This window comes from Colletes latitarsis, chromosome 2 (assembly GCF_051014445.1).
Source record: "Colletes latitarsis isolate SP2378_abdomen chromosome 2, iyColLati1, whole genome shotgun sequence".
Taxonomy (NCBI): Eukaryota; Metazoa; Arthropoda; class Insecta; order Hymenoptera; family Colletidae; genus Colletes; species Colletes latitarsis.
This window is the reverse complement of record NC_135135.1, coordinates 8228045-8240854: the sequence shown is the minus strand read 5'-3', so window position 1 is coordinate 8240854 and position 12810 is coordinate 8228045. Positions and strand designations below refer to the sequence as shown.

The following is a 12810-nucleotide window of genomic DNA, read 5'->3' as shown; positions in this document are numbered from 1 at the left end:
TTTATGAGACACATACAAATTTTTTCGAAGTAAAATAATCATAATTAGTCATTTTGTGTATTTTAGAACGTAGCAGAGAAAAACAGCTTATTTCACACGTTTGAAATGAAAGATTATTTTGATTACCGAATTTTTAATATCACCATTTTTTCGAATCAAAAGAAATGTAAATTACATAAAATAGATACAAGAAATTTCGTTATTGAATTTTTAATATTTCTTGTTATTTTCGACCGCAGAAATTTGCCAATTTTGTTTCAAAGAGTATTTTACTGTAAAAAATTATTGAATTCTTTTTTTAATAATTTTTCGGCAAAGGATTATTCAACTTTTTCTGTTGCAATTTTTTATATATATTTATTGATATTTATGAGACACGTACAAATTTTTTCGAAGTAAAATAATCATAATTGGTCATTTTGTGTATTTTAGAACGTAGCAGAGAAAAACAGCTTATTCCACACGTTTGAAATGAAAGATTAATTTGATTATCGAATTTTTAATATCACCATTTTTTCGAATCAAAAAAAATGTAAAATACATAAAATAGAGACAAGAAATTTCGTTGTTGAATTTTTAATATTTCTTGTCATTAATCGTTGTCGACTTCTTCGAATGACAATTCATTAGAAAAATAATTTTCCTAAAATTGAATTAGCAAATTCACCAAAAAATTATGTCTAGTGTACTCGAAGATCTACAAAATTGTTATTACGTAGGAGCAACAACCAGTTTTACATCCGCGAGCGTAAAATGTATTCGTACAAGTTCACGTACATTCACACGTGTATATAATTCATGCTAATTGATGATTACACGCCTGCAGCTATTGTACTTGACATTTTCAACATGATTTACTTCGAAAATCGTGCAAGGAGTATCTCGGTTATTACTGGGTTTTTGAACTCATATACTTTAACAATCTCTTACTCAGCGTTCAGTGACCGTTTTAAATTACTATATTAAGTCTCACACGAGATGATTTTTATATCTCGTATCAATTAATATAAACTGACCCCTCGGTACCATTTATCCAAAAGATCTTTTTCAATCTTGCATACAAACTAAAATTGAATTCGAGATTAAAAGATAAAAAATAATTCTTCAGAATTAACAATAATAATATCATTCATCTCTCCTCCCATTGAAAGAATATAATTTAACAAAACGTTTAAAGTCGTAACTCCTCGAATTCTTTCGTTTTCGTTAATTCGAACAATGAGACTGAATATAAATATTCGAACGTGGCTTTTAATACCACGTTTAAAGTAAATATTTTTGTTGATTTGAACTTTGCCTTTTAGAGCTTGAAATGTATTTGTAATTAGAGAATTAATTCGTACACATATGCGTCGAGATAACAGAATGAAAGACGGTAAGCTTATCGAATACGTCGAACGTAACGCGTGATTAAAAAAGTGCAAAGTAATTTTACCTGAACACTATGTTACGTTTATCGACGATCTAATCAAGTTCTTGAAAAATAATCTCTCTATACATCGGACGTAAGATTGAGCTCTCGAGTGCATGCTCGACTGCATTATACGGAGTATAGTTATTCAGCTCACGACCTTACGCAGCCCTCGCGAACAGAAAAGGCGTAAATCAGAAGAAGCAGACTGACTTGTCGAGCTGAGACGAATGATAACGCGAAATGTTGCAATAGATGTTCAATTACTTATGTCTGCCCTCGATAACGGCGCCCATTAATATTCAATCAATAGCGTAACTTACAACAATCTTTTCGTGCCAATTTACAGGCTATTACAAATGAGGGATTCGAGACACTCAGACAGAGATTGTTCTGGGCTGAGTTGAAAACTTAATATTGTCAGAATCATGAAGAAATTGTCTACTTCTGTTAATTGTAATATATAAACAAATTATTTTACTATATCTTCTTTTGAAATTTGTTCTCCAAGTTCTAATTCGCCTCGCAATAACAGGATTATCTAAAACACATTAGCTATACTATTCAAATTCTTCTTTGTAAAATAATATAGTTTCAAGAAAAACGTGTAAAAATCTTTTTATTATTTTCGATGGACTAAATAAGAAATTGGAAACTTGGACATTTGGATTTGGAGTTTGCACACATATTTTTCAAACCGTATTCTCTGAAAGAATTTTAATATTTTTTTGTTCAGTTTACAGTAGAATAATCCCTTAAAATTAAATCCAGAAAAGGGTTAGGTAATAGCGAAACATAAATAATGAAATATATTTTTTAATCTTCTTTTCCACAATTTTAAATTTGCTAATAATTTATTTACTTATACAAGTTCATGCTCATTTGCAGAAAATGAAATTAGATAATAAATACACTGTTCTAAGATTTCATAACTTTTCTGGGAAGCTTAATTATTTTATCTGCGGAACGATAGGGATCTACTTGCACAGAATAATAATTCCATTTTGAAAAACACGCGTCATTGCTCATTTATCCCGGTTTCTTGGAGACACCTGTACAGGTAGTAGCATAATTGAATATCGATATAGAAGATTTAAAATCGCGATTGGACGGATCGCGGTCGAATTCACGTTCATAAATCGTTCGGGTACCTTTAAAAGTAACGTATCATTTTATGGAACAAGGACGAGCAATTAATCAAACAGCGGTTTTTCTACTTTAGGATGAGGCGCTATAGCGAGCACTCCACTTAATTACATCGTATTCCTTAACATGAATTACGCGACTCGCATTCTCACGATGTATTCGACTGCAGTGATATCTCGTTTTCAATGTACTTTCTGGGTTTCTTAATTAACCTCTTAAGTGAACATGACGAGTTACGAGCGTAGAACTTGTGCAAACCTGATTCTGACTAGAAATAAACAGAGAAAAAATATTTGGATTTCATGGTTGGGGAATTTAATAAAAATTTATCTGCATTCGTTTTATTTATCCGAATGAGTACGTATGTTTAAAAATAAAGCAAAAATTGAAGAATTTATAAATTAGAAACCTTGTGCTGGAATGGTAGATAATAGAATTCAGATTCCGGGGTCAAAATGAACCCAGACTTCGACGTTCGATCGTTAAAACGATGCTTAGTTTGAAAGTTCTAGCGATTTACGTATCATTTAATATAAATTTAATAAAAATTTATCAACGTTCGTTTTATTTATCCGAATGAGTACGTGTGTTTAAAAATAAAGCATAAATTAAAGAATTTATAAATTAGAGACCTTGTGCTGAAATGGTAGATAATAAAATCCAGATTACGGGGTCAAAATGGATCCAGACTTCGACGTTCGATCTTTAAGGCAATGTTCGAAAGTTCTAGCGATTTAATATTTTTCAGGTGAAATCGCGATTCGAGTGTTTCGAGCATGCAACGAACTTGGGATTCGATCGGTGGCGATCTATTCGGAACAAGACAAAATGCAGATGCACAGACAAAAGGCCGACGAGGGTTACGTGGTCGGAAAAGGGCTTCCACCTGTTCAGGCTTATTTGAATATTCCAGAAATCATAAGAGTCGCCAAAGAAAACGACGTCGACGCCATTCATCCGGGTTATGGTTTCCTGTCTGAGCGATCAGATTTTGCGCAAGCAATAATCGATGCTGGAATTAGGTTCATCGGTCCCAGTCCGAAAGTTGTTCAACAAATGGGAGACAAGGTATAATAATAAATTTTAATTTTTCAGAAATAAACATCCCTTTTTCCTACTATCGAATAATTATAGTGCAACAAGTAGAGAGTTACATTATCGAATATATCTTCTTTTACTTATTGTTGCACGACAAATTTGATTTTATCGTAAAATTTTGTATTCTGTCAAGTAGTGAAAAATAAACTTTTTCAGAAATTGAAGTAATTGTAGTTTTCATACGATCAAATAATTATAGTGCAGTTGTACTATCAAATATATCTTGGTATACTTATTGTGAGTATAGCAAAGCCACAGTTATAGTAAGCAATGTGCGTACTACTGTGGAACTATTGTAAAAAAAACTCAAAGATATATAAGAGATACATTTAACTTATCATTGAGATAGTAAGTAATGATTATAACAAGGATAATTAATTTTCTTGTGTTCCTGATAACCGAGTTCCATTGTTGATAATTTGAAAACGAAAATATGAATCTATGGGAGGTTTGCATATCAATTATTAACTATTGAATTATTTTGTCAGTTTGTAATAAAATGGAATATTATAACCCAGACATACCTGCGTGTTTATTTCATTTTATTAAATGCATTGATTGGTAAAAAATTACATTTTCCTTGTGGTGGATCACCAGGTAGCTGCAAGACAAGCTGCGATAGGAGCTGGAGTTCCAATTGTTCCGGGAACAGATGGACCAGTGACCTCGTCCGACGAAGCTGTGGAGTTTTGCAAGAAACATGGACTGCCAGTCATTTTCAAAGCCGCCTACGGAGGAGGAGGAAGAGGTGACGTTTCAAAAATTTCTATATCAAACGTCGAATTCCCCTCGAAAATAAAATTATAGTCGACTTAATCGACACGAACAAATAATTAACTAATGATATTAATTCAAGTATTTAATTTTGGGGAGTTCATTTTCCAGGAATTACTATGCATCAGATTTTTTTAATAGCCCAGCAACCCTGTTAATAATATATTTTATACATTATTTTTTGCCATTATTATTATAAAATTGAATCAAAGACTCTTTACTGAATTTACACTGAATTATTAAGAAAAAATTATCTGGTATTTCTGATCTTTTAAATTTCTTTTGATTCAGATTTTTTTTAATAGTCCAGTGACTCTGTTAATATTTTATACATTATTTTTTGCCATTATTATCATAAAATTGAATCAAAGACTCTTTACTGAATTTACACTGAATTATTAAGAAAAAATTATCTAGTATTTCTGATCTTTTAAATTTCTTTTGATTCAGATTTTTTTAATAGCCCAGCAACCCTGTTAATAATATATTTTATACATTATTTTTTGCCATTATTATCATAAAATTGAATCAAAGACTCTTTACTGAATTTACACTGAATTAATAAGAAAAAATTATCGGGTATTTTCCCTTCCCTTTCTATCGTTTACAAATTTGTCAATAGGCCCTCAGGATACGATATGAAAAATTTTATTATAAAATTCTGTGCGTTCGTTTGATTTATCATAGCTACCTAATTCGTAATGAATGCTAAACCTTGACATTGTGACGCCAATTGCGACCCGAATTTATTATTTAACAACGTCATGGGGGTCGATAATAGAATATTTTAATAACAATTCCATACAGTGAATATTTTAAGTGAAATAAATTTCTTTCTGAATCTCGTAAATTGAATTCCTCAAATTAAACATTTTTGGTGGACTTCTCAGAGTGGAACTAATACATTTTAATTTCTTAAATACAATTTAAAATTGTTTCTAGAAATTTTAAACCTAAGTAGTCACAAAAAATAAATAGCTCAGTACAAATAAAATATTTCAAAAATCTTTTTAATTCCACGATTTAATATTTTCTTTTTTTTCTGATAAATTCAAAAATCTAATTCAGACCTCTTAATAAAAATTATCTTTTTCATTCCATGATATATTCTTTTTCTGCCGACAGGTTTGAAAACTGTTTCACAGGCAATCGATGTTTTTTTAGAAATTCTGTTATAATTTTTTCGCGAGACAAGAACTATTTTATATATTTTTTCCAGGTATGAGAGTCGTTAGGCAAATGGAAGAAGTGCGAGAAATGTTTGAACGTGCCATGTCAGAAGCAAAAGCGGCTTTCGGAAACGGAGCCATGTTCATTGAGAAATTCATTGAGAGACCGAGGCATATAGAAGTTCAATTGTTGGGCGACAAAGCTGGCAATGTCGTTCATCTTTACGAACGTGATTGTTCCGTACAACGTCGCCATCAAAAGGTCAGTCCTCGATAAGAGCAACTTTTTCCATTTAAGTTACCCAATAAGCGCCAATAACTCGTTCATTTTCATTGCTCCTCCTGCACGAATCTTAATTACTCGACCGAACAAAGCCTTATACACTGCATATTTTATACAGATCCACGATGGTCGAGTTTCAATAGGATCGATAGTAAATATTATAAATACGTACAAATATCTGGCACGTCAAATATAAATTTAAATATAACACAAACCTCTTTGCATTATTAAAATTTATTGCTATACGTTTATTAAAGTGTCACTCTATTTCTTCTTAAAATTGTTTGTTAATACTTTCCTTCTTCTTGAATAATAAATTTCTCACATCATAGAATTTTGAATTTTTAGAATAAATATACCTAGCATTTAATTTTGACAAACGATACAAATGTCTTGTATTTAAATACAAATTACATGCCAGAAATTATTTAAAAAAATTCTTGAAGATATCAACTCTGATAGGAAATAGACAAAACACAGAAGTTAGTTTAATATGTCAACATATATCTATGCTCGTGTAAAGTTAAATTCTGCACTGTTGAATAACTATAGGATATTACATTTTTTACTATTACATATAAATTTCTGCAGTGAAGTTGTTCGCGTTAAAAAATAAACGAACGAATGCGTTCATTTAAAATCGAAATAAAATAAAATAAAAATCAATTAATAATAAATGTGGGAAACTTTTTCGCATTTTTTCAAGTAGTCAGCCTTCGAACGTTGCTCGCAATCGTCAGAATTGCTTTCGAGTGCACGGTTCTCACAAAACGAGGTCGTTGCACACTGGTAGAAAATATGGAGTAATTAAAAAATTCCAACACGAAACTGCACGTGTCGAATTGCCGCGAAACGTTAGGGAGAATGGGCCCCCCGAAATCATTTAGAACGACTACCTTCTTTCTGGCTGGGCGAACAACCGACCGTGAAACGTATTCTAAGAATCATCGATAATTATGTCACTTTTAGGTCGTTGAGATCGCCCCTGCGCCAAAGTTGGATCCCGCAACTAGGAATAGGATGACAGACTATGCGGTAAAATTGGCGAAATACGTCGGTTATTCAAACGCTGGGACCGTCGAATTTTTGGCCGACGAGTCCGGAAACTTCTACTTCATTGAGGTCAATGCTAGACTTCAAGTAGAACACACCGTGACTGAAGAAATTACCGGGTAATTAAATTTAAACAGAATTCCTTCGATATCCGGAAACAGACGTCAAAGCACCTCTTGTACTTTGTAGAAATGAAGTATTTGCACGTATGTAGGTATATTCTTTTGCAATAATGACATTTGTATACAGGGTGTTCGGTCACCCTTGGGAAAAATTTTAATAGGAGATTCTAGAGACTAAAATAAGACGAAAATGAAGAATATCAATTTCTTGGCTGAGGCTTCGTTAAAAAGTTATTAAAAAATTAAATTAAAAAATTTCAAATCATTCGAGAAAAATTATTTTCAGGCGTGGGGATTAATTACAATCATTTTTGGTGAACACACATATCCCCGAAATCCTACCCTGATTCGAGAAAAAAATTCGTTACCGAAAATATAATGTCTGATCATGAATGAATGATTCCCCTCAAATTTCACGTGTTTCAAATCGTTCTGAAAAAATTATTTTTAGTTACGGGGGTCAATTATAATCATTTTTAGTCAATACATATACCCTCGAAATCCTAACTACTTTCGAGAAAAAAATTACTTATTGAAAATATAATCTGAGGTCTGAAATGGTTCCCCGAAAATTCATGCAAATCTTTAAAACGTCATAACTTCTGAACGGATTGGACGATTTTAATATTTCAAAAAGCAATCAACGCGTATTTTAGTGAGGAATATGTAGAAATTCTAAAAATATTGGAAAAGTTGCTCCTTGACTCCGTAAAATGAGAAAAACCCCTTAAAACTGGTCCAATTATCAAACGGCCATAACTCCTACAATAGTAAAGATATCTCATTGAAATTTTGGGGGAAACTAGAGTTCATGGATACCTACAAAAAAGTATTAAACAACTCTTCTGTACAGCGCCAACCAAATTGATTAAAAATGAAAAACGAATTTTTAAGAAAAATCGACAGGGGGTAGGTGCCTACATTTTTCGGCGAAAGTAAAAAGTTTCAAATCGTTCTGGAAAAATTATTTTCGATTGTGGAGGTCAATTACAGTCATTTTTGGTCATTAGACATACCCTCGAATTCCTACCCACTTTCAAGAAAAAAATTCGAGAAGATGTGAAATTTTTCGACAAAATTAAAAAATTTCAAATCGTTCTGGAAAAATTATTTTCAGTTGCGGGGGTCAATTACAATAATTTTTGGTGAATGGACCTACCCCCGAAAACCTACCCACTTTCTAAAAAAAAGCCTCCATCAACAAATTAGTATTCTTGATTTTCGTCTTATTTTGGCCACTAGAATCTCGTAATAAAATTTTTCCCAGGAGTGACCGAACACCCTGTATAAGCTTTTCGTCAGTGTCCCAGATTTTTAAACAGAGGGAAGTTTCAAATTTATTACCATATATAAGACATCTTTTAAAATTTTAGCTTTTAAATTATTTTCTAAATTTAATCTCTATCGACTTAATAAAAATATTTTTCTTCGACAATTATTTCCACACAAAATGTAAGCGGTTTTGGTCGAAATAGATGTGCATAAAATCATCGGTAGAAATAGTGTTAAATATCTCGAAACAAAGTTTATCATACAGACTACTTTCACATTCAATTATAAGTAATTGATTGAAAAGTGTAGTTTGTGTATTTATTTAAAAAACTTGGGACTAAAATGTCTAAGCATAGCACTGCCTTCAGCGCATCTTCCCAGCTCTGCACAGTGCAATATAAACAATCGATGGAAAATATACACGAAAACAAAGTTAGCCAAAGTTTGTAAACACCTGTGCAACTTCGTTAAAAGTTAATAAAGTAGAACAAAGACTAAAGGTGATAAGTAACTTTGTTGAGAGTCGATAAGATAAAATGGAAGCTAGAAATGATAAAATCTGATTCTTGAATGGTCGATGTGAAAGATTAATTGATTAATTCGAGATAATTTCGTTTAGAATCGACTTGGTGCAATCTCAGATCCGAATTGCTGAAGGTATGACCTTGCCCGAGCTTGGTATGACGCAGGAGAAAATAGTTCCTCAAGGATTCGCCATACAGTGTCGTGTAACCACGGAAGATCCCGCGAAAAACTTCCAACCGGACACCGGAAGGATCGAAGTGTTCCGTTCCGGTGAAGGTATGGGTATTCGATTGGACAGTGCATCCGCCTTCGCTGGAGCCATAATTTCACCCTACTATGATTCTCTTCTCGTGAAGGTAAACTAGCAAATTCGCTATATAGAATTTTGATTATAACTGGGACTTTATATTTTTATTTGGTTCTCTCGACAACTTATAATATAGCCTGAACGAGGATTTATTTAGTAAATTTTCTTCCTTTTCGTTCTTCTATATCTTTGAAGTCTTCTTCTTCAATTTTTAATAATGATAAACACCTGTAATCGAGGAAATATTCTATTGTAAAACTCGTGTACTATATTCTTGGCTTTCTTTTTATTTTTCTTGGGCAAAGAATCATGCACCTTTCCCTGTTGCACTTTTTTACATACATTTTCTGGTACCTATGAAACACGTAGAAATTTTTTCGAAGTGATATAATCATAATTGGCCACTTTCTATATTTTAAAGTATCGTAAAGAAAAACGACGTCTTATTTATTGTGCACGTTTGAAACGAAAAATGAAATAGAATTTCTTATCACTTTTGCGAATCGAAAAAGATATATAAAACACATAAAACAGTAAATTAATTCTAGTATGAGTTATAAAAAAAAATCGATGATTAAAATAATGGCGACACTTTGAAGTTCAATTATCGATTTTTGAATATCTCCTATTTTCGCGGACTAAAAGAAAATATATTAATGAAACAAGATAATAAATTCATTAAACACAAGTAGAATATTCCTAAAAGTATCCAAAAGTACACTGCCAAATTACAAATTCCCAAACTTCTCGATTAGACTTTGTACTTGAAAATTGATCTTTTAAAGATCTTTTCCAGCCGACGAAGCATCGTGTGACCCGAAAAATAATTTTCGTTTCCAGGTGATAGCCCACGCGGCCGATCTGCAATCGTCCTGCGCGAAAATGAACCGTGCTCTGCGAGAGTTCCGTGTTCGCGGGGTGAAAACGAATATTCCGTTCTTGCTGAACGTGCTGGAGAACCAGAAGTTCCTCAACGGGAACGTCGACACGTATTTCATCGACGAAAACCCGCAGCTCTTTCAGTTCCAGCAGAGTCAGAATCGTGCCCAGAAATTGCTAAATTACCTGGGTACCGTTCTCGTAAACGGTCCCAGCACGCCATTGGCGACGGATCTCAAACCGGCCGAAATCAAGCCACACATTCCCCAGATCGCCAGAGGTACAGTATCGAAGCTTCGATCACGAATAATCTCTCTTCAAATCACTATTCCCCGCGTCTAAATCGAGTTTCAAACGCCTTATCTGACCTCGCGACGAAAGTGATGTTTGGGTACCATTGTGAAGTGGGAGGACTGCTTGATCAATTAGCAAATCGATGGGTTCGATTCTCTTTTTCTATTTGTCATTGGGTGCCTATGCTATCGGTGGCTGCGTCGAGTCTCTTATAACATTTTTTTTTATATTTATTTTATATTTATAAGTTTATTCGTAATTTTGCTCAAAATTTAATTCTCCAATTTCAACGTTATCATTAAAATTCAATAAAAAAAAATTCGAATTTACATTAAATTACTTTAAGTTACGTTGTCAGAAATTTCTTATAATTATTATTGTTCGTAGAACGTAGAAAATCGTAAATTTTTATTTTTCAGTGAAAACCTGAATTAGTATGAGCACGGTAAAACAATTTTTCACGCTTCTATGTTGGGTAAAACAGTCATTGCGATGGGATCACACTATTAGAAATTTTATGTTACACTCTATTTTGTAGTATTAAAATATTATACGAAACACCGTCGCTGCACTAAACGCACACTACTTTCATTATTTCTCCACGATCATAAGAAATTCATTATTTATCACATAGCATGGTATTTTCACGTTTTTACACAGTGTATTTTTATGTTTTTATTCGGACAACGTACGATTCGAATATTTGTAATGGTAAAATCGCTCCTTTGTGTTTATTAATGACTAGTGGGTTCTCTTTGAAAGTGTTTTAATCTTTCCATCCCTCATTTTCTGTTGTTAAATAATTTCCTTTATGTTTCATTTTTTTTTTTTTATAGATATTAATGACCTTTGGTAATTATATCTTATTGTTTATCGCATGCTTTTATCTTTTCGTTTGGCAATTTTTTTTTAGACTTTGCTAAGCTTGCAGCTGCAGGAGAGAACAGTGACGCGGACTTGCCAGGTACGCTTATATTGTATTTATTGTTTTATTTTTACTTTGTTTTAAGCGATTATATTTTCATTTCTATGGAGCCAGGTTGTAATTTTAAATACAGCGAAAATGGGATATCGATTCGTGAATTTTTAATCCGTTTTATTGGTTTTAATTTGATTCTCTTGTAAACAACTCACAATTTTCAATTCATAATTGATATCCAATTTGTAAAATGAAATGTAACTTCGTCAGGATAAATTTATTATTCGTTGCATGAGCGATTTTGAAACGAAGTCAATTCATTTCACGAATGCCTTTGAAAAAGAAAAGGTAAATGTAATTCATGATATTTGCTACTAATGGAAATTAAATAACTTTTGGAAATATTCGTGAAATAAAAGAAATTAATTACTTGAACTGTTTAGAAAATTTACTTCGGTTTCAAAAGTAAAAATAGTAATCGAAATTAGACTTAAAAGAAGAAGAAAATAAAAATATTGTAATTCAATTCTTCGAAATTATACTTACTAACAATGTTAAGGTAGCATGTTTTGCACGATTAAAATTTAAACTATATTATTAAATAGAACATTTATTATTAATTTCTGTCAGCGAATAGTAAAAGGGTTCAATAAACTTTAAAGAGAAATTCAAAAAATACAAATAAACGTAGTATACGATAATGATCAACGAATATTCGAACTATTTTAAAGTAGCTAGAATGTAGAACTTTTTAAGAATATATACATGGTAGGTAATAATATTTTTCAGGAATACACTTATTCACGAATGAACTACAGATCAAAAAGCAAGAGTATGATAAAAATGTCAGTAAGGGAAAATGGCTGTGTAGGAAATGTAGTATTGTTTCTAACAGTGAAATCTTGTTTCTATTTAATATACATTTCGATACGTTTCATAATTAAATGTTTGTATTTTTTGTTTCCATTTATGTGTATTTTGTGACTCTGAAACTAGATAATAAATGAATTAGTATTTCGTATTTTCAGCATCCAACTTCAGCATGGTATTGTTTAATGCACGGAATTTATTTTTGCAATCATTCTACTGTTTATATAAAGGGCTGGATTAAGGGTTTATAGACCCCTAGTATGTATGTAATATTCGTCTTCCATGGCAGGAAAAAATTTCTGAGGAAAATATTAAAGCAAATTAATTATCTTATTATACAGGGTGTTAGGTCACCCCTGGGAAAAATTTTAATGGGGGATTCTAGAGGCCAAAATAAGACGAAAATCAAGAATACCAATTTGTTGACGGAGACTCCGTTAAAAAGTTATTAATAATTTAATTCAAAAATTTCAAATCGTTCTGGAAAAATTATTTTCAGTTGCGGGGGTCAATTACAATTATTTTTGGTGAATACACATATCTCCGAAATCTTACTCACTTTCGAGAAAAAAATTCAAGAATGTGTGAAATTCTACGACGAAAAAAAAAAACTTCAAATCGTTCTAAAAAAATTATTTTCGGTTGCAAGAGTCGATCGCAATCATGTTTGGTCATTACACACCCCCCC

The 12810-nt window shown here is 32.1% G+C and overlaps 1 protein-coding gene across 4 annotated transcripts in view; it reads left to right on the top strand.

Moving 5' to 3' along the window:
• Positions 1–12810, top strand: part of Pcb (Pyruvate carboxylase) — a 49179-nt gene that overhangs the window by 25876 nt on the left and 10493 nt on the right. For 3 of the 4 annotated variants that reach the window (XR_013080788.1, XM_076778900.1, XM_076778911.1), the window contains exons 3-9: positions 3306–3625; positions 4253–4403; positions 5649–5860; positions 6851–7053; positions 8948–9209; positions 10001–10319; positions 11247–11297. Coding sequence is in view for 3 of the 4 variants with exons in the window: in XM_076778900.1 (XP_076635015.1) it covers positions 3306–3625; positions 4253–4403; positions 5649–5860; positions 6851–7053; positions 8948–9209; positions 10001–10319; positions 11247–11297 (1518 nt within the window). In the remaining variant the exon portion in view is untranslated. The remainder of the gene's footprint in view (positions 1–3305; positions 3626–4252; positions 4404–5648; positions 5861–6850; positions 7054–8947; positions 9210–10000; positions 10320–11246; positions 11298–12810) is intronic. The other variant, XM_076778926.1, reaches the window with a different exon arrangement.